We start from the raw sequence: 25,624 nt of genomic DNA, 5'->3' as shown, positions 1-25,624 counted from the left end.
CCATCCCAACCTACCTGGGTACATCATCTACTGCTGTTTGTACCTTATGATAAACTTTAGTAGAAATAATGATCATAGAAATTAGCTGATTATTAGCTAGGTCCAGTTTTTCCCTCAAGCCAATTGTTTTCTATAAGGAAGCTTTAACTCAATTTACAATATATCAATACCAGTATTATAACCTTATCAACCATGCTAGTGTTACAGCATATCACAGAATGGCAGTAGGTGTGACCTGAAAAATTAGTCAAAGATACTAAGATACTCAGTCACTATTATTGCAGTTCATTATCATCTCATGTGACCAATATGTTCCTAAAACAATGTCAGTCAGGTTTGCAGGCTTTGAGTTGACTTTATCAGGTATAAAAGTAGGAGTGGTCTCACCAACATATGGTTTCACCTTTTTAAGTATCTGATGTATATTATTGAACCAAGAGATAATGACATTTCTTGCTCTGAACCTCTCATGGTAGCAATGTAATATTGAGTTTCCCTCATTGCATCATCCATTTATTAATTCCTTTATCTCAGCTAAACATTCCAACCTCTCTCCATTTGTACCCAAACTTTGGAGAGGCTGTTAAGATGTGGCCACTGTGCTGGTCCAGATTTCTGGCAGCAATACTAGCCTAGCATGTGTCTCCTGCCTCAGTCCACTCCCACCCATGTATGGTAGATTTATCTACGTATAGAACTAGTGGGCTGTTAAGCACTAGGCGATATATCTGCACTCGTGTCAAGCCCAGTTTTGTCAGGTGGGATGAAGATACCACTCACCTCATCAGGCTCTTGGGAATTAGGAATATAGTTATAATTTCTTCCTTAGAAATCCTTTGCTTCTGGCATCTGCAATTAGAGCCCTGGTCCTAGACCAGTGCTTTAGATAGCAAAAGAAAAGTTGAGCTGATGTGGGGAAGAAGGAAGTAGTATAGTTATACCACCATGTTAGGAAGAATTGCATAATCTTACCAATATTGTCCTACCCACCTCTTCCCACATCCCTAGAGAAGCAGAGAAATCTATCTAGTGGTGACCCTCTAGTGTAAACTTGCCCCTCATGCTTCATTCCTTTTCCTTGTCCCATTTTAGATGAGGGGTGTTTCAATTGCTTGTTCCACTTCTCTATCAAACCACTATGCTGAGGATATCTCCCTACCCATTGTTAGACCTTACGGGCTGTAAAGTGTGTTCGCTGCTCTAAAGAAATGTGACTCAGCAGTCCAAATTATGCAGTATCTTCTGTTCTGGTCCTTTTATAGCACTCTGAACATTTGATCTACCATCAGATAAGCAAAGTTTAGTGCAGAGTGTCTATTCCTGTCAGGACCCATTTGTAGCCACCAGGGGCTACTGGCATCAGTCCAGTTGTCACCTGTGTACAGGCCTTACCCCAGAGTAATCTGCCTCGTAGCCGGTCTATGTCTCTCTTTTTGGTAAACAACAGTTCTTACAGCATTTTTTTAACTTAGGGTATAAAAAGAGTATGTCTAAATTCAGTTCATCTCTGCATTGCTGCAGTATTGCCACATCCACTCATTTTGTGGACACAGATAGTCACTTCAAGCTAACACATTGATACCAGTCTACTCATTGATACCAGTTGCCTTCTGATTCCCCTGATAGAGACATAATTCTACTTTAATGCATTCCTCAAAATCCCACGGTGATTTCCATAGGATTATTCCCCTTGCAGGCATTCTTTAATAGGCCGGTTTTCCCTTGCCTTATTATGGGACCATATGGCTAGGCCATTGGCCACTACCACTCATTATGGCAAACTGTGTGTAATGAAGTCTACATACCAACCTGATTTGCTTTTAACCTTCTTCAGTCAGAGTGGCAGTCTTCCAAACGGGATGTATTCCATTCATTTCAGAACTGTCATCCATAAATCAGACAGTTCTTTGTTGCTCAATGAGTGACCATCACTCTGTGTCCAGGTGACAGTAGAATCTAGCAGTTTGTTAGGTAGTACCAAAGTTGACCCTATGGAAAAAAAGAGGCTCCTTCTTGATGAATACTCTGAGCACCTCTTTGCATTCTCTGGTAACACTTCTCTGCACATACCATTTCCATTTTATTATGGAATTCTTGTGGCACTGCCTAAGTTTTTCTTACATCACCCAAGATGTTATTGGTGTTTCAAATTTTGAGATTATTTTATGTTTCTGGATTACCAGTCCACCTGAAACAAAGCTGTCAGGTATGACATGGATTATTTCCCAGAAGCTGAGAGCAAAGGCCATACCTCTCTTTGGGCGAGGCCAAATTCCTTACCACACAATGTGAGGAATAAATGAGGAGATGTCCGAAATATGCTTAGCATGGTGCCTGGCACATAGTAAATATTAGTGATACTATTTATCATTGTATAATATTTGGCAATAAAATAATACTATTATCTTGTTGGTTATAATATTAGAATTATGGGAGGAATATAGAATCAAGCAGATTTCATGGTCATTGACCTTTGGTCAGTGCTTCTGTCTGGTTCTTTTACGGATCTTTCCAGTATTACACACGTCATAGAAAATACATTGTCTTTACCTGCATTCTAACACATTGTTTTGGAATTTAGCTCTATTTTTTTTTTTTTTTGAGATTTTATTTATTCATGAGAGACACACAGAGAGAGGCGGAGACACAGGCAGAAGGAGAAGCAGGCTCCATGCAGGGAGTCCGATGTGGGACTCGATCCTGGGACTCCAGGATCACGCCCTGGGCCGAAGGCAGGCACTAAACCACTGAGCCACCCAGGGATCCCTGGAATTTAGCTCTAGTGATCATCCTTTATTAGCCAGAAGAATGCTTGTAGAAGGCTTTTTCTTACTTAAAGTAACAGCTTAATTTTTTTTCTATATAGTTATATTGGTTTACTCAGATCATTTCACAATATAAAATTTATGTTAAAAGAGTGGTTCAGGGGTTCCTGGGTGTCTCATTCAGCTAAACATCTGCCTTTGGCTCTATGATCTCAGGGTCCTGGGATTGAGCCCTATGTCAGGGTCCGTGCTCAGCAGGGAGTCTGCTAGAGGATTCTCTCTCCATCTTCTTCTGCCCCTCCCTTCGCTTGCATGTACATGTGTGCTCTCAAATAAAATAAATCTTTTTAAAAAGAGTGGTTCATAGTATAGTCTGCATTAAAATCATCTGGTTACCTGGCTCCCTTTCTGTTTTCTGATTTTAATTTTTTTTTTATTTTTATTTTTTTATTTATATATGATAGTCACACACACAGAGAGAGAGAGGCAGAGACACAGGCAGAGGAAGAAGCAGGCTCCATGCACCGGGAGCCCGACATGGGACTCGATCCCAGGTCTCCAGGATCGCTACCTGGGCCAAAGGCAGGCGCCAAACCGCTGCACCACCCAGGGATCCATTCTGATTTTAATTTTTAAAAGTATAACTTGTGAGATACTTGTGGTAAACTGTAAATAGAACAGAATTTAAATAGATTAAAATAGATGGAAACACAAAGAGAAAAGTATGTGTCCCTTTTCCCTCTAACCACCATTTCCATTCTCAGTAGTTAAAATTTTAGCTGTATTGTTCTGTGTCCTTCCCGAAATTTTTAATGCATGCAAAACCATGTATTTGACCTTAAACATATGTAGGTCCATACGCATTGGATTCAGTTGTATGTATTGTTCTGTAACTTTTTTCCATTTAAGAATGAATCTTGGGGATCCCTGGGTGGCGCAGCGGTTTGGCGCCTGCCTTTGGCCCAGGGCGCGATCCTGGAGACCCGGGATCGAATCCCACGTCGGGCTCCTGGTGCATGGAGCCTGCTTCTCCCTCTGCCTGTGTCTCTGTCCCTCTCTCTTTCTCTCTCTCTCTCTCTCTCTGTGTGTGTGTGTGTGTGTGTGACTATCATAAATAAATAAAAAAAATATTAAAAAAAAAAGAATGGATCTTAGACTGATTTTTCTACAGCATGTAGAGGTCTCCACATTATTTTTAATGACTACTTAGTATTTCATTGTATATACGCACCATCAGTTTTTAGCCATTCTTAGATCAACTAAAATTTAGATTGTTTCACTTTTTTGCTACTATAAACAATATTGCAAGGAACTCTTTATTTTTTTTTTGTATGTATATTTGCATGGGAGCACAAAAATTATCCAAAAGAAAAATTCCTAGCATCGAAATTGCTAAGCTAAAGGGTATTTCCTTTTTCACTTTGAGTACATATTTCCAAATTACACTCCCCTGAATACCTGCACCAACTAAATCTCCTACCAGTAGTTTGAGAGGGCCTATTTCCTCGTACCAACTCCCAGTAATGAGTATTTTCAAATTTTTTAAGGTATGCTGATCTGATCTTTAAAATCTGATATTATGGGCAGTCTCAGTGGCTTGGCGGTTTAGTGCTGCCTTCAGTCCAGGGTGTGATCCTGGAGACCCGGGATTGAGGCCCACATCAGGCTCCCTGCACGGAGCCTGCTTCTTCCTCTGCCTGTGTTTCTGCCTCTCTCTCTCTTTCCCTCTCTCTCTCTCTGTGTCTCTCATGAATAAATAAATAAAACCTTTAGAAAATAAATAAATAAAAACTGATATTGTTTTACTTGGCATTCCCTTAATTATGAGTGGGCCTGAACACATCTGATATATTAATTCACTGGTTATTTTTCCTGACCTGTGAAATGCATATTATAATCCTGTGTCCATTTTTCATATTGAACTGTATATTTTTTCCTGGTCATTTGGAAGAGTTTTTTTTAAATATTAAAACTACTCTGGGGCAGCCCGGGTGGCTCAGTGGTTTGGCACCGCCTTCAGTCTAGGGCGTGATCCCGGAGACCCGGATCGAGTCCCATCTCGGGCTCCCTGCATGGAGCCTGCTTCTCCCTCTGCCTGTGTCTCTGCCTCTCTCTCTCTCTCTCTCTCTCTCTCTCTCTCTCTCTCTCTGTGTCTCTATGAATAAATACATAAAATCTTTTAAAAAAATTAAAAAAAACTACTCTGTTCTACACCTTGCACATTTTCAGTTAATAATTGATTTTTTAAATTATTTTTAATTGAGGTATAATTCGTGTACCATAAAATCCACTCCCTATACAGTGTACAATTCATTGATTTCTAGTATATCTACAAGATTGTGCAACCACTACTACTATTTAATTCCAGGACATTCCCCCCCCACCCAGGACATTTTTATCACATCATAAAAGAAACTTTTTTTTTTTTTCTCCTTCTCTTCAGCCCCGGGCCCCACCATATCTTAGTTTTCTATCTGTAGAATTCTGTCCATTCTAAACATTTTATGTAAATGGGATTGTCTAATATGTGGCCTTTTGTGTTTGATGACTTAGCACATTTTCAAGATTCATTTATATGGTAATGTATATCAGTACTCCCTTTGTATGACTGAATAAATATTCCATTATTTTGATACACATTTATCCTGTATCAGTTGATGGACATTTGGATTATTTCCACTTTTTGGCATTTCTGAATGATACTACTGTGAACATTTTTTTTTTTTTTTGGTAAGTTTTTGTATGAACATACATTTTCAGCTATTTGGGATATATACCTAGGAGAGGATGGTTAGGTCATATGAGAATTCAGTGCTTAACTTTCTGAGAAACCATCATAATGTTCTCTAGAGTAAGTACGATTTTACATTTCTACAAACAGCTCTTTTTGAGTATAGCCATCTTACTGGTTGTGAAATGTGGTATCTCACTGTGCTGTTGTTTTATTTTTGCTGTATATTCTAGTTTTGTCAACTGTATCAGGAATACACTCACAGATACACAGGCAGATACATATTTTCAAATTTAAACATGCATTTGTTCTATACAGTTTATCAAGAAAAACTGTGATCTTTTCCTCTCCCCCTTCCATTTTTCCTTTCCCACATATTACAACAACTTTTTTTTTAAGATTTTATTTATTCACGTGAGAGAGAGAGAGAGAGAGAGAGAGAGAGACAGACAGACACAGAGGGAGAAGCAGGCCCCATGCAGGGAGCCTGATTTGGGACTCGATCCTGGGTCTCCAGGATCATGCCCTGGGCTGAAGGTAGCGCTATACCGCTGAGCCACCTGGGCTGCCCTACAACAACTTTTAACCAGTAGTTCTCAACCAGGACATTTCTGCCTTCCAGCAAACATTTGGCAATATCCAGAGATTTTGTTTGATTGTCAAAACTAGGTAGGAGGGAGGGCTGTTACAGGCATCTCATGTGTAGAGGTCAGGGTGCTTATCCTGGTGTGCTGCCAACCCCCCACATTTATCTAGCCCAAAATGCCACTGGTGCTGATATTGAGAAATCTTGCTTTTAACTAACTGACTCTCTTTATATTTATTTCCACATCTTTCAGTAACTTGCTGCTTCTTAATTTTTCAGTCTTGAGCATTATCTAACAATTTATCCCTATGGAAGATAAAGATTTAGCTCTTTATCTCTTTCTCCTATCGTCTCAGGGTAGCTTTGTTGTAACTGGGGAATTCATTTTTCCAATTTATTACTATGAATGACCATGGTTCATTTGAAGCTTCCTTGCTTTGTATGACTGAGGCTTGTGATTAAATGTTTACTTTTCCTTTCCTATATACCTTTTTAATTGTCTTTTCTTTTGTTTATTATTTGCTTTATAATTCAACTCCTGCAAATTCTCTATCAGTTGTCTAAATCTTGTAAGTCTTCATTCACATCAGTTTTTCTCTCAATTTCATTCTCCTACAAAAAGGGTTCCTGGAGCTTTTGACTTACTCCATCCAATCCAGACTGTGTTGCCCTCTTTGCCTGATATACACTTATTATTGTGGGATCTCCCTTCACTCTTATCCTGGGATTCCCTTTGTCTTTTTTCCTGAGTGGATCTACTGTTTTCCTGTATGCACCTATATCCTCATTCTTTTTCCCTAGTGTTCTGAAACTCCACTGTGATATTTCTTGGTGTAGGTTTATTTCCTCCATTATGCTGAGCATTAAGTGGAACTTTTTGATTTGGAAACTCATGTCCTTTAGACTGGAAAATTTTCTTGAATTATTTTTGTAAATTAATTTGGCCTCTCTGTTTTATCTGGTCTTTTATTATTTGTTGGTCTTTTACTTATTTGGGTTTTTATTGTCTGTCTTTATTATTTGGATTATTATCATTATTTGGATGTTGGAACTCTTGGATTGGTCCTTTTTTCTCTCTCATCTACTGTATCTTTTTCCTTTTGCTTTACTTTCGGTGATATTTCCTCAACTTCATCAACCAGTCTTTTTCTTCAGTTCTTAATTTCTGCAGTTCATATATTTTATATATTTAAATAGAGGCTCTTGTTTTCTAAGTGCTTTTAAAGTAGATGCTTTTTCCCCCTAGAAACAGCATCTTTTATATTTTTGAGAATATCAATGATAATTTACTTTAAGGGTTTTTTTCTTCTTTGTGTATTCTGTGTTTCCTCCAAATTGTGCCCCACCTTTTGTATTTCTTTATTTTGTTCTCATTTTCATATTAGTAGACTTCCTCAGATGTCTGATAATCCTCCCCACCTTATACTAAGGAAGTAAGGAAAGGAAATAAAAAATGAACAGCTCTGACCATGTGAGAAGGGCTAGTTGACTATGAACTTCACTGAGCCATTCAGTTGGAGAACTTCCCAAGTCTATACCTCTAAGTCTTTCATTTTGGGGTGGTCCAATTCCCTATAGAAAACTCTTTCTAGTCTCTCAACCAGAGGGCTGGCTGTTAACATTTTGGTGGCCTGGCCAAGGAGGGAAGGAGAACTTAAGGTTTCAATATCCAGTAAGAAGTGTTTAATTTTCCTGTTTTCAATATGATATACTTCCCCCAACCTCCATTCCAAACAACAATTGGGCTTGGTGGTTCCCAGGTAGAAATTTCTTTTATCCTTTAAAGAATAAATCTTCAATAAACCTAATGCCATAGAGAAGGAGAAGGGGAGGGATCTGAAGATGTGACTGCTTCCAAGTCCGACTTTCAACTCAGTTTTAACCCTTTATTTTGAAATAATTTCAAACCTACAAAAAATGTTTCAAAAATAGTACAAAGAATTTCCATATACTCTTTACGGCCTATGGAAAGCTTTTTAGAAGAACAACTTTCCTGGGTGGTGCCCTCATAGATTCTAATTGGGTCAGTCTTTGTTGAGGCACAGGAATATGTCATTCCAGAATGCCCTTCAATAACCGTAATGTGCATCCAGATTAAGGAACCACTTAAAAAAATTAATTTATTTAAATTCAATTAATTAACATATAATGTATTATTGGTTTCAGAGGTAGAGGTCAGTGATTTATCAGTCTTATATAATACCCAGTGCTCATCATATCACGTGACTTCTTCAGTGTTCATCACCCATTTACCCCATCCCCCCTCCTCCCCTCCAGTTACCCTCAAATTGTTCCCTGTGATTAATGAGTCTCTTATAGTTTGTCTCCCTCTCTTATTTCATCTTGTTTTATTTTTTCCTTCTTTCTCTTATGATCCTATGCTTTGTTTAAATTCCACACGAATGCAGGGGATCCCTGAGTGGCTCAGCGGTTTAGCTCCTGCCTTTGGCCCAGGGCGCGATCCTGGAGTCCCGGGATCAAGTCCCACATCGGGCTCCCGGCATGGAGCCCGTTTCTTCCTCTGCCTGTGTCTCTGCCTCTCTCTCTCTATGTCTATCATAAATAAATAAGTAAATAAATCTTAAAAAAAAATCCTTTAAAAAAATAAATTCCACATGAATGCAGTCATATGAAAATTGTCTTTATCTGACTTATTTTGCTTAGCATGATACCCTCTAATTCTATTCATGGTATTGCAAATGGCAAGATTTCATTTTTTTGATGGCTGAGTAATATTCCATTGTGTATATATATCACATCTTCTTTATCCATTTATCTGTTGGTGGACATCTGGGCTCTTTCCACAATTTGACTATTGTGGACATTGCTGCTATAAACATTGGGGTGCAGGTGCCTCTTCAGATCACTACATATGTATCTTTTGGGTAAATACCCCATAGTGCAATGCCAGGTGGTAGGGTAGCTCTATTTTCAACTGTTTTCCAGAGTGGCTGCACCAGCTTACATTCCCACCAACAGTGTAAAAGGGTTCCCCTGTCTCTGTATCCTCACAAACATCTCAAGTTGTGTTTCCTGACATGTTCGTTTTACCAATCTGGTGTGAGGTGGTACCTCATTGTGGTTTTTTTGACAGAACCACTTTCTTAGAGGCTGTAAAGATTAAGAAATTGTTATTCATTAAATCATTCAACAAAATTTATGGAACAATTATAGTGTATTAGACACTATGCTGGACACTAGAGATAGAGATGATAAACTAAATGAGCAAACTAAAGTTGCTTATTATTAAATAGCTAAAACAGAGGTAAAGAGAAAGAATTGTGATTCCCTGGGATAAATGTTGTATTCAAGCTACAGAACAAAGGGAACGCTTTCCTTTAGCCAGAGAAATTAAAAGCAGCTTTATGTCTAATGTAAAAGTTTAAACCAGCACTTGAATCCTAAGCAGAAATTTCCCAAATGAAAAACTATGTTCTAGTAAGAAAGGGCAGCCTCCATAAAAGCAAGGAGTTATGAAAAGTTATGATCTATTCATGGAAAAAGCAAGGAGTTATGAAAAGTTATGATCTATTCATGGAAAAAGCAAGGAGTTATGAAAAGTTATGATCTATTCATGGAAAAAGCAAGGAGTTATGAAAAGTTATGATCTATTCATGGACTGGTAAGATCGATGTAGAGTTGTGTATGTGGTAAGCAGTGGAGGGGACGAAAGATTGGAGCGGTAGGTTGAGGGTGGATTTTTTTTTTTTTTTTAAGATTTATTTAGGGGCCCCCGGGTGACTCAGTTGGTTAAGAGTTGCCTTTGGCTCAAGTCATGATCCCAAGGTCCTAGGATTGAGCCCCCATGTCAGGCTCCCTGCTGAGTGGAGAGCCTGCTTCTCCTTCTCCCTTCTTTCTGCTTGTGCTCTTTCTCTGGCTCTTTCTCCCAAATAAATAAATAAAATCATTAAATTAAAAAAAAAGTTGTATTTATTTTTAGTGAGAGCACGGGAAGGAGAGGGAGAGAGAGAAAACCTCAAGTAGACTCCCCACTGAATGTAGAGGCTGATGTGGAGCTCAGTCTCAGGACCCAAGACCATGATCCAAGCCAAAATCAAGAGTCAGACACCCAAGCAACTAAGCCACCCAGGCACCCAAAGGGTGAATTTGATTTTATTTGATTTATTAAAGATTTATTTATTTGAGAGAGAGCATGAGTGGGGAGAGGAACAGAGGGAGAAGAAGACTCCCCACTGAGCAGAGATCCAGACATGGGGCTTGATTCCAGGACCCTGGGATCATGACCTGAGCTGAAGGCAGATGCTTAACCAACTGTACCACCCAGGCGCCCTCCAAGGGTGGATTTTAAAGGCCTAATGCCATAATGAGTTTGGATTTTATCATATAGTCAACAGGAACACCAGATTAATGGAGGAGTCATCTGTTCAAGAATGATGGCTTATTTTTGGAGGAAGAAAATATAGATGGTAGCAAGGGACGTGACCTTTAATAAGGAAAATGAAAACAGAGAAATTATAGAGGAGGAGATCACAGCAGTCTGAGAAATCAGGAAGGTCACTATTACTAATACATTCTTATTATAACCCTTGTTATAGGGATGTCAAGTGGCTCAGTTGGTTAAGCAACTGCCTTCTGCCCAGGTCATGATCCCGGGGTCCTGGGATCCAGCCCCACATTAGGTCCCTGCTCAGTGGAGACTGTTCTCTTTCTGCCCCTCTCCTCCCACTCTTGGGCATGCACACACACACACTCTCTCTCTCTCAAATAAAATCTTTAAAAATAATAATAATAATAATAATAATAATAATAATAATAACCTGGGAGGCCTGGGTGTCTCAGTGGTTGAGCATCTGCCTTTGGCTCAGGGCATGATCCCAGAGTCCCAGGTTTGAGTCCCATATCAGGCTCCCTGCATGGAGTCTGCTTCTCTCTCTACCTGTGTCTCTACCTCTACCTTTCTCTCTCTCTCTCTCTCTCTATCTCTCTCTTTCTGTGTCTTTCATGGATAAATAAATAAAATCTTTTTAAAAATTTAAGGAATAATAATGCTTGTTATCATCCAAAAAGATATCATAGTCTCTAGTAGAAATAGTTGTTGATAATCCTTTTCCTTTGTTTTATTTTTTTCTAGGTTTGAAGTCTTGAGTTTTCTCATGTTGTGTTATAATTCTGCTATTGTGTATATGCCTGCTTCATCTTACCAGTCTCTTTGTCGGATGGGCTCCAGGTGAGAAGAAGAATTCTCATTAGCCTTCATATACATTTATTTGACAAATACTTATTGAGCACATTTTCTATAGTAGGCGCTGTTCTAATTCCTGGTGATATAGCAGTAAACAAAACCTAGGGGCTTATATTCCTGTAGGAATCCTTATCATCTTTTATGTATCATGAGTTTTAAAAATACTTAAGCATTAAAAAATTATTTTCTAGCTGAACATCAAGTTAAGCGAAGGTATCGTAAGTTTAGGGTGGTATACTGATACACCTAATCATTGCCTATATGCCAAGTTTTATAAATCACTTCGAGATATTTGAATAAATAGTTCTATATGTGGAGAAAGTCTAAAGGAATGCAAATTTTTTCATTTATGTATTTCACAAATAACTGCTTTGGATAAGATTAGCAATAGTACCAATTATCTATATGTCCCTTTCGTATTTGTGTGTTGTAGTCTTTACTAAATCAGAATTTCTAAAAATTTGGACAGAGCTGAGCTGAAATTTAAATGGCCAGTATAGAAAAAAAAATTAAGTAATAGGAATCAGTTGGGAGTCAGAGTACCTTTTGAGTCACAGATTTCAGTTATAGAAGGAACCCTGAGTTCATTCAATCCAACTGATTTTTACTTGAGGAAACTGAGCCCCTCAAAAAAGGTTAAATGCTGTATTAATTTTCCGTTGCCTTATGGCAAATTGCCACATACCATGAACTTAGCAGCTAAAATAGCAGGCATTTATTATTTCCACGTTTCTATGGGTGAGGAGTCCAGCCATGCATTGGCTAGGTCCTCTGCTTATGGTGTTAGAAAGCTGTGGTTAAGATGTCTGCCAGAGGTTATCTGAGGCTCAGTTGATGTATCAGACACTTTTATTGGCAGAACTCAGTTTTTCTAGTTGTAGGACTGAGTGCTTTAGTTTCTTGTTGGCTCTCTGCTGAAGGCTACCCTCAGTTCTTTGTCTCCCCAACATTGGCAGCCTACAACATGGTAGCTTACTTCTTTAAAGCAGAGAAAAGAGTGAGAGACTCCAGCAAGAACTGCAGTACAATCTTGTGATACAACATAATCACATACTCATGTACTTGTAGTCATGGAAATCTCATTATCTTTGCTATATTCTCTTAGTTGGAAGCACCATCCAGGTCCCACCCACACTCAGTAGTAGCAGATATATAGCATGTGAATACCAGGACAGGGGATCATAGGATTCATGGCCTTCCAAGAGACTGTCCACTCACAAATACGTTGTTGAAGTTCATGCTGTTGTGTTACTGAGAAGAGAATATGGCCCTATTTTATTTATTTATTTGTTTGTTTATTTATTTATTTATTTATTTTTAATATGGTCCTATTTAAAACAAGACTTTTGCTAACTGGGGAAAGGCCAATCAAAATTAGGTGTAAGTTTGATTTTATAGTATCTTAAAAGAGCCTGTAATAACATGATAAATGACTAACAAAATTCTTGTCTCTAACTTAGATACTGTTATCAAGAAAGTACACTATTGAAGCACATACTGCCTGTCTACAGATAAATTATGTATAAATGACTATTGTTGACTCATTAAAACAAAATCTGCCAAGGCTCTAATTTTTGTGGCACTTAAAAGAGATTTTCTTAATAGCAAAAATGATGATAGAATTTAGTGATCCTCACACTTTTGTTCATATATGCCTTAAAAAATTTTGAAAACGTATGTAGCTCTCACATATTTAAGTTGTCATTTAAATTTTTCATCTTATTTTAAATAGTTGCAAAAAGAAAATAAATAAATAGTTGCAAATGGTATGATTTCTAGTATGTAGATATTGACATAAAATAATTTAGTATTTTAAATGTATATAACATAAATATCCTACATCATCCATATGAAGAATAGATGAACAGGCTTCTAATAGTCCAACATTATATTATCCCTTTTTTTCTCCTTGAAATTAATCTTCTCTACCACTTTAACCATATAATTTTATCCTAATGCCATTTCATGCTTATAAGTCTTTTTTTTTCTTTTTAATTTAACCATTGTTGTAGGTTTTATTTTTTACTTTTGAGTATTTTGTGGGTTTTTTTTTTTTTTGGTTGGTGTTGTCTTTAAGTAGGCTTCACAGCCAACTTGAGGCTTGAACTCACAACCCCAAGATCAAGAATCGCATGCTCTACCGACTGAGCCAGCCAAGTCCCCTATGCTCTCAAGTCTTTTATTGATCTCTTAATTATATATCTCTGCTACAAAAATATATATGTAAATTGAGATTTTAGAGAAATTTCCAGAAATCATAATGCACTAAAAACCTGAAAAATCTCTTCTGGACTCACCTTACAATTATTCTAACAGATTAATTGATTAAAATAATATAGGTACATTACAACTTTTGATAATTAGCATAACTTTTCTGGAAGCCTCTCTTAGTGAGATGAAGACAGAATTGTTTATGGCACTTTAATTTAAAAATGGCCTCATAGGGAGCACCTGCCTGGCTCAATTGATCTTAGAGCTGTGAGTTGGAGCCCTGTGTTTGGTATGGAGATTACTTAAAAATAAAACCTTAAAAAAAATGGCCGCATAGACATCAGTATTTTGAATGCCCATTTATTTGTTTTGACATTTCTGTATCTCCCTCTAATTCATCCTGATAAAATTTGGGATGTGTAAAAATTACACATTTCTTTTCTTAAGAGGGAAAAGGATGACAGACATAGCTATTTGAGAAAATTTGTTGCTTTTATTGATATAGTTCTCTAGAATATATGCTTTGTGAGGGCACAGATTTTATTTTATCTTTTTGCCTGTTCATAACTGTATGCTTAGGCCCGGGACAGTGACTGGCATGTAAGCAGGTACTCAGTAAATGTATGAGGAATGAAAAACTGAATAAATGATTTTATGAAAGGAAAAATGTTTAATCGATCAGGAAATCACACATGGCAAATACTGTATTTTCCTAGGGTTTGTGTGAGTGGATTTCCACGACAACATGAAAAACACTGGAAAGAACTCTGTGGTCGTATAGTATTGGATCCTGAATTCATGGTGCAACTTCTCACAGGGGTTTATTATGCCATGTAAGTACATAGACTATGAAAGGGAGTGAATTCATCCTAACATCTGGAAACTTAATATTTCTCTTTTTTTTTCCTTATCAGTTGCACAACACTGAATTATTTGTTCCATCATGGACCCATTATCTTCTTTATCTAATGTGAATTCCATTTAGTATCCTTTTTATTTATTTTAATTTTTAAAAAGATTTATTTATTTATTCATGAGAGACACAGAGAGAGAGAGGGAGAGGCAGAGACACAGGCAGAGGGAGAAGCAGGCTCCTTGCAGGGAGCCCGAGGATCCAGGGATTCCAGGATCACGCTCTGGGCCGAAGGCAGGAGCTAAACCTCTGAGCCACCCACGGATCTCCCCTAGTATCTTTTATTAAATGGATAAAACTTGTTACTTGAAAGCAGTATAATAATGATTAAAGACAGTTTTTTAATTGAGATACAATTGGCTTATAAGATTGTGTCAATTTTAGGTGTACAACATAATAATTAGATATATTTTATATTGTGAAATGATTACTACAGTCAGTTTAGTTAACATCCATCACTACAAATAGTCACAATTTTTTTCTTCTAATGAGCACTTTTTAAAATCTCTTAGCATCTTTCAAATATACAATACAGTATTGTCACCTCTAGTCACAATACTATATATTATATCCCCAGACTTACTGATCTTATAACTGGAAGTTTGTACCTTTCCACCACTTTCACTCTTTATACCCACCTCCACCCACCACCTCTAGCAGCCACCAGTCTGTGAATTTGGAGTTTTTTTCCTTTCAGATTTCACATATAAGTGAGCTCTAACAGTAGTTAGTATTTGTCTTTCTGTCCGACTTATTTTACTTAGCATTATGCCCTCAAGGTCTGTCCATGTTGTTGTAGAAGGCAGAATTTCTTTTCCTTTTTTGTAGCTGGATAACAGTATCTTGTGTGTGTGTGTGTGTGTGTACACACTATATATTCTTTACCTGTTCACCTGTCAGTGAACACTTAGATTGTTTCCATGTCTTGGTTACTATAGGTAATGCTGCAATGAATGGAGTGCAGATATCTCTGAGTTAGTGATTTTGTTTCATTTGGATATATACCAGAAGTGGGATTGCTAAATCATATGGTAGTATTTTTAACTTTTTGAAGGACTTCCATACTGTTTGCCATAGTGTCTACCAATTTACATTTTCACCAGTATTGCACAGGATTTCCTCTCTCCACATCCTTGGCAACACTTATTTCTTGATAAAAGCCGTTCTTACAGGTATGAGATGATATCTCATTGTGGTTTTGATTTGCATTTTCCTGATGATTAGTGATGCCAGGTATCTTTTCATTTACTTTTTGGCCATCCATATGTGTTCTTTGGAAAATGTCTGTTCAGGTGCTCTGTCCAATATTTAACCAGATTGTTTTTTTTAACATTAATTTGTAGAGGTTGTTTATGTAGTTTGAATATTAACCCGTTATCGGGTATATCATTGAAAAACCTTCTCCCATTTAGTAGATTGCCTTTCCCTTTCTTTGGTGGTTTCCTTTGCTGTGCAAAAGCTTTTTATTTTGGTACAGTCCCACTAGTTTATTTTTGCTTTTGTTTCCCTTGCCCAAGGAGAAATATCTAAAAAAACATTGTAAGGTTGATGTCAAAGAAATTACTGCCTGTATTTTCTTCTAGAAGTTTTATGGTTTCATGTCTCACATGAAGGTTTTTAATCCATTTTAGGTTGATTTTTGTGTATGATGTAAGATGGGGGTCCAGTTTCATTCTTTTGCATGTAGTTGTCCAGTTTTCCCAACACCATTTATTGAAGAGACACTCCTTTCCCTGTTGTAAATTCATTAACCATGTATGTGTGGGTTTATTTCTTGGTTTTCTTCTCTTCAGTCTGATTTATACGTGTTTTATATGGCCGTGCTATACTGTTTTGATTAGCTTTGCAGTATAGTTTGAAATTAGTAAGTGTGATGCCTTTGGCTGTGTTCTTTTTTCTCAAGATTGTTTTTGCTATTCAGGGTATTATGTGGTTCTATACGAATTTTAGGATTATTTCTTTTGTTTTTTGATTATTTCTGTTCCTGTGAAAAATACCACTGGAATTTTGATGGGGATTACATTGAATCTATAGATTGCTTTGGGTAGTATGGACATTTTAACTATTAATTCTTCCAGGCCATGAGTGCAGAATATCTTTCCATTTATTTATGTGTTTTTCTGTTTCTTTCATCAGTGTCTTTATGAAAACTTCAGATGTACAGTATATATCTTTTATCCTCTTGGTTAAATTTATTCCTAGGTATTATTTTAATGCAATTGTGAATGGAATTTTTTCTAATTTCTTGATAGTTCATTATTAGCTTATAGAAATGCAGACAGATTTTTGTATATTGATTTTTGTACCCTGTAACTTTACTATATTTATCAGTTCTAACAGTTGTGTTCTAACAGTGACATTGTTAGGGTTTTCTATAAATATCATGTTATCTGCGAATAGAGATAGTTTTAGTCTTTCTGTTCTGATTTTGGATGCCACTTCTTTCTTTTTTTTAATTTTTTTATTTTGCCTAATTTCTGTGGCTAGAATTTCTAGTACTATGTTGAACTTTTTTAAAGTGAGAGTAGGCATCCTTGTCTTACTCCTGATCTTAGAGAGAAAGCTTTCAGCTTTTCACCTTTGAGTATGATGTTAGTTGTAGGCTTATCACATGTGGCCTTTATTATGTAAAGGGTGTCTCCTCTACATCCACTTTGTTGAGTTTTTATCATGAATAGATGTTGAATTTTGTCAAATGCTTTTTTGTTGTCTCTATTGAAATGATTATATGATTTTTATCCATCATTTTGTTAATATGGTATATCATATTGATTGAATTGCAGATTTTGAACCATGCTTGCATCCCACTTGATCATGGTGTGTAATCCTTTTAATGTATTGTTGAATTTGGTTTGCTAATATTTTGTTGAGGATTTTTGCATCTATATTCATCAAGGATATTGGCCTGTAATTTTATTACAGTGTTCTTGTCTGGTTTTGGTATCAGGATAATGCTGGCCTTGTAAAATGAATATGGGAGTATTCTCTCCTCCTCTTCTGCTGTTTGGAAGAGTTTGAGACTGGTATTAAGTCTTTTATAAGTGTTTTGGTAGAATTCACCTGTGAAGCCTTCTGGTCTTCTGGACTTCTGTTTGTTGGCAGTTTTTTGACTAGTGCTTCAATTTCCTTACCAGTGGGGCACCTGGGTGGCTCTGTGATTGAGCATCTGCCTTTGGCTCAGCTCGTGATCCCAGGATCCTGGAATCCAGTTCTGCATCAGGCTTCAGCAGGGCACCTGCTTCTCCTGCTGCCTATGTCTCTGCCTCTCTCTGTGTGTCTCTCATGAATAAATAAATAAAATCTTAATTTTTTTTTCTTATCAGTAATTGGTCTATTCAGATTTTCTATTTCTTCATGATTTAGTCCTGGTAGGTTGTATGTTTCTAGAAATTTATTCTTCTACTTTGTCCACAATCTGCTGGTGTATAAATTGTTCATAATCCTTTTAGTACTTTATAAATAGCCAAGATATAACTAATCAATAAATTGAAATCTGGAAAGCAGTCAGGTTTTCTTTTTGGAAAACTGTTTCTCTACATAGTTTTTAAGTATGTTCCACACCCTGTGTGGAGCCCAGCATGGGGCTTGAACTCATGAACCTGAGATCAAGACCTGATTTGAGATCAAGAATCAGATGCTTAACCGACTGAGCTACCCAGAGGCCCCTCTTCAATTTGTTCTTGTAAGCAAAAGTGGGATAGTTTAGAAATAAAATGCACAAATTAATGTGAAAATCTTGTTTTGGAGCCAAAGTAGCAGGACTTGGGACAATAAAAATGTTGTTAGAGATTAGAGATATTGGCTAAAGTTAGTTAACAGTCTGCTTGTCCACAGGTATAATGGGCAGTGGGACCTTGGCCAAGAAGTCCTTGATGATATCATTTATAGAGCTCAGCTAGAACTCTTTTCTCAACCACTCTTGGTAAGTTTTTATATTTATTTTTTATTAAATATACCTGTGCTGAAAGGGGCACTATTGTGTGAATATATTCAATATATAATATATGAGGCAATCTAAATCATCACAGGAGAAAGATTTATTCCATAACAATAGGTTAACTGTTGGACAGAAAACAAAATTGATTTAGATCCTCTACTACCACATATCAGAATAAAGTTCAGATAAATTAAAGAATTAAATGTTTTGAAATCCTTTAAGAATAGAAAGGAAAAAGTTAGGAGCACTTACACAAATTTCTAGAGATGGAAGGATTTTCTAAGCTTAAGTGTTGGGACAAATCACTAAAATAGGATTGAGTTCTTTTCTTTGACCACATGAACATCTAAATTCTAAACCACCAGTTTTTTTTAAAAACAAAATTCATGTGTACTGCACAGACTGAGAAAAAGATTCTCAACAGACATGACAAGAAAGCCAGTTAGGATTTTGTTCTATATAAATAAAAAGATTTAATACTCTTGCACAAACTCAACATATTTCTAAAAATTAAATATATTTCTAAAAAATCTTTCCATTACCAGTAGCAGTATAACACAACCCTGTACATCCTTTTGCAGAAGCAGTTCAGTAACATGTATACGTTTTCTTTAACCCACCATCCCATGTCTAACAGCACATCCCAGAAAACTACTTTGAAAGTTTTTAATGTATTAAAAGCACGACATTAGTGTCATTTCTAATTACAGAGGAATCAGAATACAAGGTGTTTCACAGCATAGAATAATTAACTTTATGTTTGCTTGATGAAATTATAGATTCAAAAAAAATTTTTTAAAGATTTTATTTATTATTCATGAGAGACCCAGAAAGAGGCAGAGACATAGGCAGAGGGAGAAGCAGGCTCTTCACAGGGAGCCTGATGTGGAACTTGATCCCAGGACTCTGGAATCATGCCCTGAGCCAAGGCAGATGCTCAACCACTGAGCCACTCAGGTGTCTCATATTCAAAAATTTATACTAAAAAATACTAGTTTGTGTTAAGTGGTCAAGCAATGTACAATTGTTTTTTATCTGGACAAGACAGAGGCAACATACAAATGCTAATGGTTACTCAAGTGTTTCAAATATGAATGGTTTTTCTTTGCAGTTTTTTGTGTTTTCTAAGCTTTTTATAGTATAATGGTATTTTAAGAATATTTATACTTTTTTACTTGTAACAGTTTAAGAGTACAATTTTTTATCAAGATTCTTTGACAGATACATATCATAGTGTAGATTTTAATTGTAATTACATTAGTTTACCTTTTTTTAAAAGATTTATTCATTTATTCTATAGAGAGAGCACAAGTGGGAGGAGCAGAGGGAAAGGGAGAGTGATTCTCAGGCAGACTCTGTGCTGATTACAGAGTGCAGTGGAGGGCTCAATCTCACAACCCCAAGATTGAGACCTGAGCCAAAACCAAGAGTTGGACACTTGAATGACTGCACCACCCAGGCATCCCAAGAATACAAGTTTTAAAGCCATTTTCTTTGTATTCTTTATATTTTAAGCTAACTGTAAATTTATCAAAGTAGCATTTACTTTAAATGCATTTAAACTGTAAATTTATCAAAGTTAATTCTTTGCTATTTGAATTTCCATTTTTTTTCCTCATGTCAGCAAACCTAATTTTACTCTCCGGGTTACATTAAAGCAAATGGATAACAAGATAGAATAATTGTACAGTATTATTATTATTATTATGATATATTTGTGAGATTCTAAATTCATACTTTTCTCCTTGTAACAGTCTTACAAATTAAGTAGAGATGGCATTTCCAGGGTAAAATAAAGAAATTAGTAATTTCTAGCCTAGAGCAATCCTTTGTTGTGGAGGGTCCTTGAGGGATCCAACCAAGACCCCAAGGGCCATCTTTTCTCTGTTAAAATCTAGAGCCAGGGAGCACCTGGTTGGCTCCGTCAGTTGTGTGCCTTCGGCTCAGGTCATAATCTCAGGGTTGTGGGATCAAGCCTCATGTCAGGCTCCCTGCTCAGTAGAGAGTCTGCTTCTCTGTCTCCTTGTGCCTCTGTGTGCTCACTTGCTTTCTCTCTCTCAAATAAATAAATCTTAAAAAAAAAAAAAATCTAGAGTAAACAGAGTAAATAGTTGGCAGGTAGAGAAACAAGCATCATCTCTATTCCTGATAAAATCTAAATTGAAAAACTTACCTCCCCACCCCTGTAGATGTTGGAGCAGCCTCCTGGAGAAGTTTGAGTTGGCAGAGCTGGCACACTTGTCCAGGTTGCTGCATTCTATTTATCCTTTCCAAGTGGAGAGGAAAGGAGAAAGACAGTTCTCCAGCTCAAGATCTTTGCTAGATTAGCACTACTCAATTAAGAAATGTGCATCAGTTAATGATAATTACTCTCCAGCCAAGTAATTTCCTCTCTTTGTGGAGGGAGCAGAAAGTGGTGGGACAAAATGCCAGATATGTTTAGGGAAAATTTCTCATTGTGGAAACGAAGGAGTTGGGGAATCCTTGGGTGTCTCAGCAGTCTAGTGCCTGACTTCGGCCCAAGGTGTGATCCTGGAGTCCCGGGATCGAGTCCCACATAGGGTTCCCTGCGTGCATCTCGCTTCTCCCCCAGCCTGTGTCTCCACCTCTCTCTTGCTCTGTGTCTCTCATGAATAAATAAAATCTTTTTAAAAATAAATAAAATCTTTTTAAAAAGGGGGGGGGACAAAGGAGTAGAGAGAAGGCTAATTATTTTTTTTAATCAGAGATTAAATTTTGCATGTTATTTTTCATCTGAGGAATCAAACTTCTAAATTTTCTTAATCAGGGTTTCTGTCTTTGAAATGGCTTTCCTCTTTGAACAACTTTAAGGAATCTGTGGGGTGTGTGACTCATATTTTAAAAGTAAATTCTCGTTTTAAAAGTCTACCTAAAGAAATATGAACAGGGGCCCCTGGGTGGCTCAGTTGGTTAAGCATCCAACTCTTGATTTTGGCTCAGGTCATGATCTCAGGGTTGTGAGATTGAGCCCTGTGTCGGGCTCACAGCTAAGCATGGAACCCACTTAAGATTCTTCATCCCTCTCCCTGTGTACCCCCCATAGTAAAAACAAAACAAAAATACCCAGAACAATGGAGGTACTAACTTTTCTGATACATTGTACTTCTATATTATATAGTACCAGGATATATATTTTCAAAAAATTACGAAACATGAAATGTAAAATAAGTGTAAATTATATATTCATTGTAAATACGTATAGACTTTATATTATCATTTTAGGTTGCCAACGCCATGAAAAACTCATTACCATTTGATGCTCCTGATTCTTCACAAGAAGGCCAGAAAGTACTTAAAGTGGAAGTCACTCCAACAGTGCCGAGGATTTCTCGGACCGCGATCACAACAGCTTCAATCCGTCGTCATAGGTGGAGGAGAGAAGGTGAATGCAAAATTCCTATAGTGCATTCATGGATTCTAGCAAATTTATCCCTGTTTTTATAGTCTAGGTTAGCACATGATATTTATCTAAATCAAAATAAATTCAGGCATTTAAATACATATCTAGTGCTATATTTAAAAATGAAACGATTTTACTTTTATATAGAGTACTATAATATTTTTATGAAGTAGAAATATGTTATTAAGACTGTTCTATGAATGTTAAAACAGAAAATAAGATCAAGTTAATTTTTGTCCTTTTTTTTGTACTAGTAATAACAATAGGAAAGAAGTTTCTTTAAGCCTTAATCATAATGGGAAAAAAGGTGCATGAATGAGCACTGTGGGAGAAAATTCTATAACTGACCAAACCAATGATGAAATATAAGCTATCCATAAAAGAGTTAACTATTGTATTTTCAATTTTTGTCTTTGTTTTTCCTTTTCTTGGAGGTGCTGAATCCAGCAGTATTTCGTAGGCATATGGTACTTGAATAGTCAAGCTGTCTTGCCTAAGATATATTAATTGCCACTTTAATGATCCCTATTTTCCTGTGCTATTCATTTGCAAACCTCACATTGTTCATCTGCCGCCTTATGTGTGTGCATGCTGTGCACACACATGTAACTATATAAATAGTGTTTGTGTTTTTATCATATCCATATATACATTCTCTTATCTGCCTGGGTCAAAATGCTCAGAAGAGAATAGAGCAGCACAAAAGCACTAAAATTTTATATGTTGAATCCCAGATGGCTTTGACTTCTCAAACGAGGCTGACTCGAGTATTCCTGGCTCCCCGATCCAACACGGCTCCACTGACCTAGGGATCAAACGTGTTCAAGAGGGGGAGGTGCTGGTGCGCAGGACCCCTGAGCACGGCTCACCGGAGCCCAACTCAGCAGCAGCCACAACAGAGGGTAGGACAGAGATGAGGAGGCAGAAGTCAGTGAGGCAGTTGCTGGAGAAGGATCCTGGCTCTCTATCCCCAAGCAGAACATCATTCCATTCTAGTGTGTGTTTCCACTACCCCAGGGTGTATTAGCTCCTCCTTGCAAAGCACACCTCCCCATATGCCTAGAGCCAGGTCAGGTACAATCTTTAGTTACCATTTGTGCTGGCCTGGAGTCTGCATTCTGTGTAATCAAAGAACAGCTTGGCATGGCTACTAACAAGGCAGAGTCCTGTCTCCAAAAGGTCTGCAAATGCTTGGGATTTTTTTCATTACTGAGCATGTTTACTCTAACTTTAGGAAAGGAAAAATGCATCCAATGGACATGAGCCTTTTAGTCATTATAAAATGATTTGCTTTATATAATAATTTACTATTTAAAAATGTGTGAAGAGAGTTTTAAAACATTAATATCATTTGAGAAATTGGACTAAAGTGGAGCTGGCCGATTTATCTCTAATTCCAGGTTGGTCAGTTAACAAGAAGTTCTTAACTTTTTGGCAGAGTAAATCAGTATTTATTGCTTTTTGTAATCTGTGGGTCAAGTTACCTGGTCTAAGTAGTGAACTACTGACCTCTTTCCTCTCTAAATGTGCTCTACTGGTCCACACCACATATTATCATTTATTGTAAATAATGATTGTCCTATGTAGCTCTCAGATAATTGAAATGTATTCTTTAGAGTTCAGGTATCCTAGTAGATCCTTGTTTCTACAATGTAGGTATTTCACAATGAGAATTTTTCTTACCCCCAAATCATCAGCACCACCACCACTATCACCGCCACCACCATCTGTAAAAGAACACTTCTCTCCAATAGGAAACTATTTATTTGCTGTTTTACATTTGATGCCCATAGGACTTGACCTTGTGAAAGAGGGAACTGTAGCCTAATGGTTTTTCATTATTTAATGTTATTGCTACCATGGAACCGTTAAATTAATTAATAAAATATAGCAAATAGTCTTAAAATAGATTATATATTTTTTACTTAAGACCAAACATATATGAAGCAGTTACCTTCCATATTAGGGAAGTCTCTTGCTCTTTGGTGCATTAGAAATTTGAGCATGCTCAGTAAGAATCTAAATCTACCTTCTGTTCCCTTGCCCATTTGCCCACATTGATCTTAACTTCATTTAACAGTGTTGCATGTGCATGATCTAGGGACCCAAAGGAGTTGGTGCTGTTTTACAGAGATCCTTTGAAAGACGCAACTTTCCCTTTTCATTTCCTATCTCTTTATGTTACCCTGAGTAGTCCAAGGGCATAAAAATAAGTGTATGAATAGATGTTGAACCCAGAGTTGGCCTAAATTGAACAACAGCCTCTCAACATTCCTAATCACTAAATGAGCCGCTTGATATATCTACTACCATTGTTAGAATATTTATTTGTGCTAAATGTAGTACTGTGTTATGATAATTAACATTCGAAATCCTAGAGATTGTGGGATTAAGTTGAAATATTTCTTCCAGTTTATCAAAAGTCATACTTTGAAAAGGGAACCAAGATAGTAGTTCTTTTAAAATATCCTATTAAGGGGTGCCTGGCTGGTTCAATCGGTAGAGTGTGCAACTCTTGATATTGGAGTTGTGAGTTCAAGCCCCACAATGGGTGTAGAGATCACTTAAAAATAAAATCTTTTTTAAAAAAAACAAAATATCCTATTAAATATTAAAATATTGTATTTTAAAATATCTCCTATCACTAGTAAAAATTTCCATTTGTAAAGGTTAGGTATCACCACAAGGAAAGAGAAATAAATTCCTTCAGTGTTTGAAATTTCTCAAAAATTACTTTGCTTTTTAATCTAGATTAATTGTATCATTAAATCAATATTAGTAGGAGGTAAATTTATAAGGAAAGGCAGACATGAATAGAAAAGTTCAGTAAAGGGGTGCCCAGGTGGCACAGTTGGTTGAGTGACTGACTCTTGATTTCAGCTCAGGCCATGATCTCAGGGTCCTGGGATTGAGCCCCACATTGGACTCCCTGTTTAGTGAGGAGTCTGCTTATCTCCCTCTACTTGCTCTCTCTCAAATAAATAAATCTAAAAAAAAGAAGTTTATTAAAGATCCTTTTTTGTTATCATCCCTGTAGATCATGAATAATATTGTTATCACCCACGGAGAAAATTACAGAAAGGAAAAAAGTTGTGAGACGTGTAACTGCCTTTTTATTCCTTGAGGTTTTTTAAATAGAAGGAAAGAAATTACCGAAACCTGTGAAGAGTTTTGGTAATTCTGAAGTCTGCTGGAGCTTTTGTATTAATATCAATATTTGGCCTTTTAAAAGAATTTTCTAGTATATGGTTTTAAGTCAGTTTACAATTAAAATTATATTTGTTATATGTTGAAATTGAAGGGCGAATATAAGCCAATCACCTACCCTTATCCTGATTGTCAAGTTACATTTTATTTGTGACCTTTAAAGTGGGTTTAAAATTATGACTAAACTGAGGACAATGCCTGTGATTAAAGTGTTCTATTGTGTTCAAACAGTATTTCTTAGTATATTAAATATCAGTAGCTTCTCTTGCATGATGGCTTGTATGTTATCATCTCTTTTATGGTCATATTGCTTGGGCATCAGACCTGCATGAGGCAAGATTTAGGCGCTAGCACTAAGTCTCTCAGTCTCCTTTCCTCAGTGTATATAGATATATATCTGATGATACATTTCTATTCACTCTAGTTTTATATTACTAATACTAATTGTGAACCAGTAAATACCTTTTCTTGGGCATTTTGGAGTTCTTAATAGTAACCCTAAGAAAATTGCTAAGGTGATACCATGTGAATATAATATAAAGTTTCATTTTGAGTTATATTACATACTACTCTTGAAGAAGGGGTTGAGAGAAGTGGTGTCAGCTGCATTTTCATATGGCTTTGCATGATGGTTGAAGATTATTAAACTG

General features: G+C 36.7%; 1 protein-coding gene across 8 annotated transcripts in view; it reads left to right on the top strand.

Moving 5' to 3' along the window:
• Window positions 1–25,624, top strand: part of HYCC2 (hyccin PI4KA lipid kinase complex subunit 2) — a 78,591-nt gene that overhangs the window by 43,813 nt on the left and 9,154 nt on the right. For 7 of the 8 annotated variants that reach the window (XM_055345215.1, XM_055345216.1, XM_055345212.1 and 4 more), the window contains 5 exons: window positions 11,175–11,270; window positions 14,213–14,329; window positions 18,244–18,331; window positions 21,590–21,749; window positions 22,502–22,669. In XM_055345215.1, the coding sequence (XP_055201190.1) occupies window positions 11,175–11,270; window positions 14,213–14,329; window positions 18,244–18,331; window positions 21,590–21,749; window positions 22,502–22,669 (629 nt within the window). The remainder of the gene's footprint in view (window positions 1–11,174; window positions 11,271–14,212; window positions 14,330–18,243; window positions 18,332–21,589; window positions 21,750–22,501; window positions 22,670–25,624) is intronic. The other variant, XM_055345218.1, reaches the window with a different exon arrangement.

The sequence above is a fragment of the Nyctereutes procyonoides genome, unplaced genomic scaffold (genome assembly GCF_905146905.1).
Source record: "Nyctereutes procyonoides isolate TBG_1078 unplaced genomic scaffold, NYPRO_anot_genome, whole genome shotgun sequence".
NCBI lineage: Eukaryota > Metazoa > Chordata > Mammalia > Carnivora > Canidae > Nyctereutes > Nyctereutes procyonoides.
The sequence above is the reverse complement of the archived record's forward strand: the minus strand, read 5'-3'. Positions and strand labels throughout refer to the sequence as shown.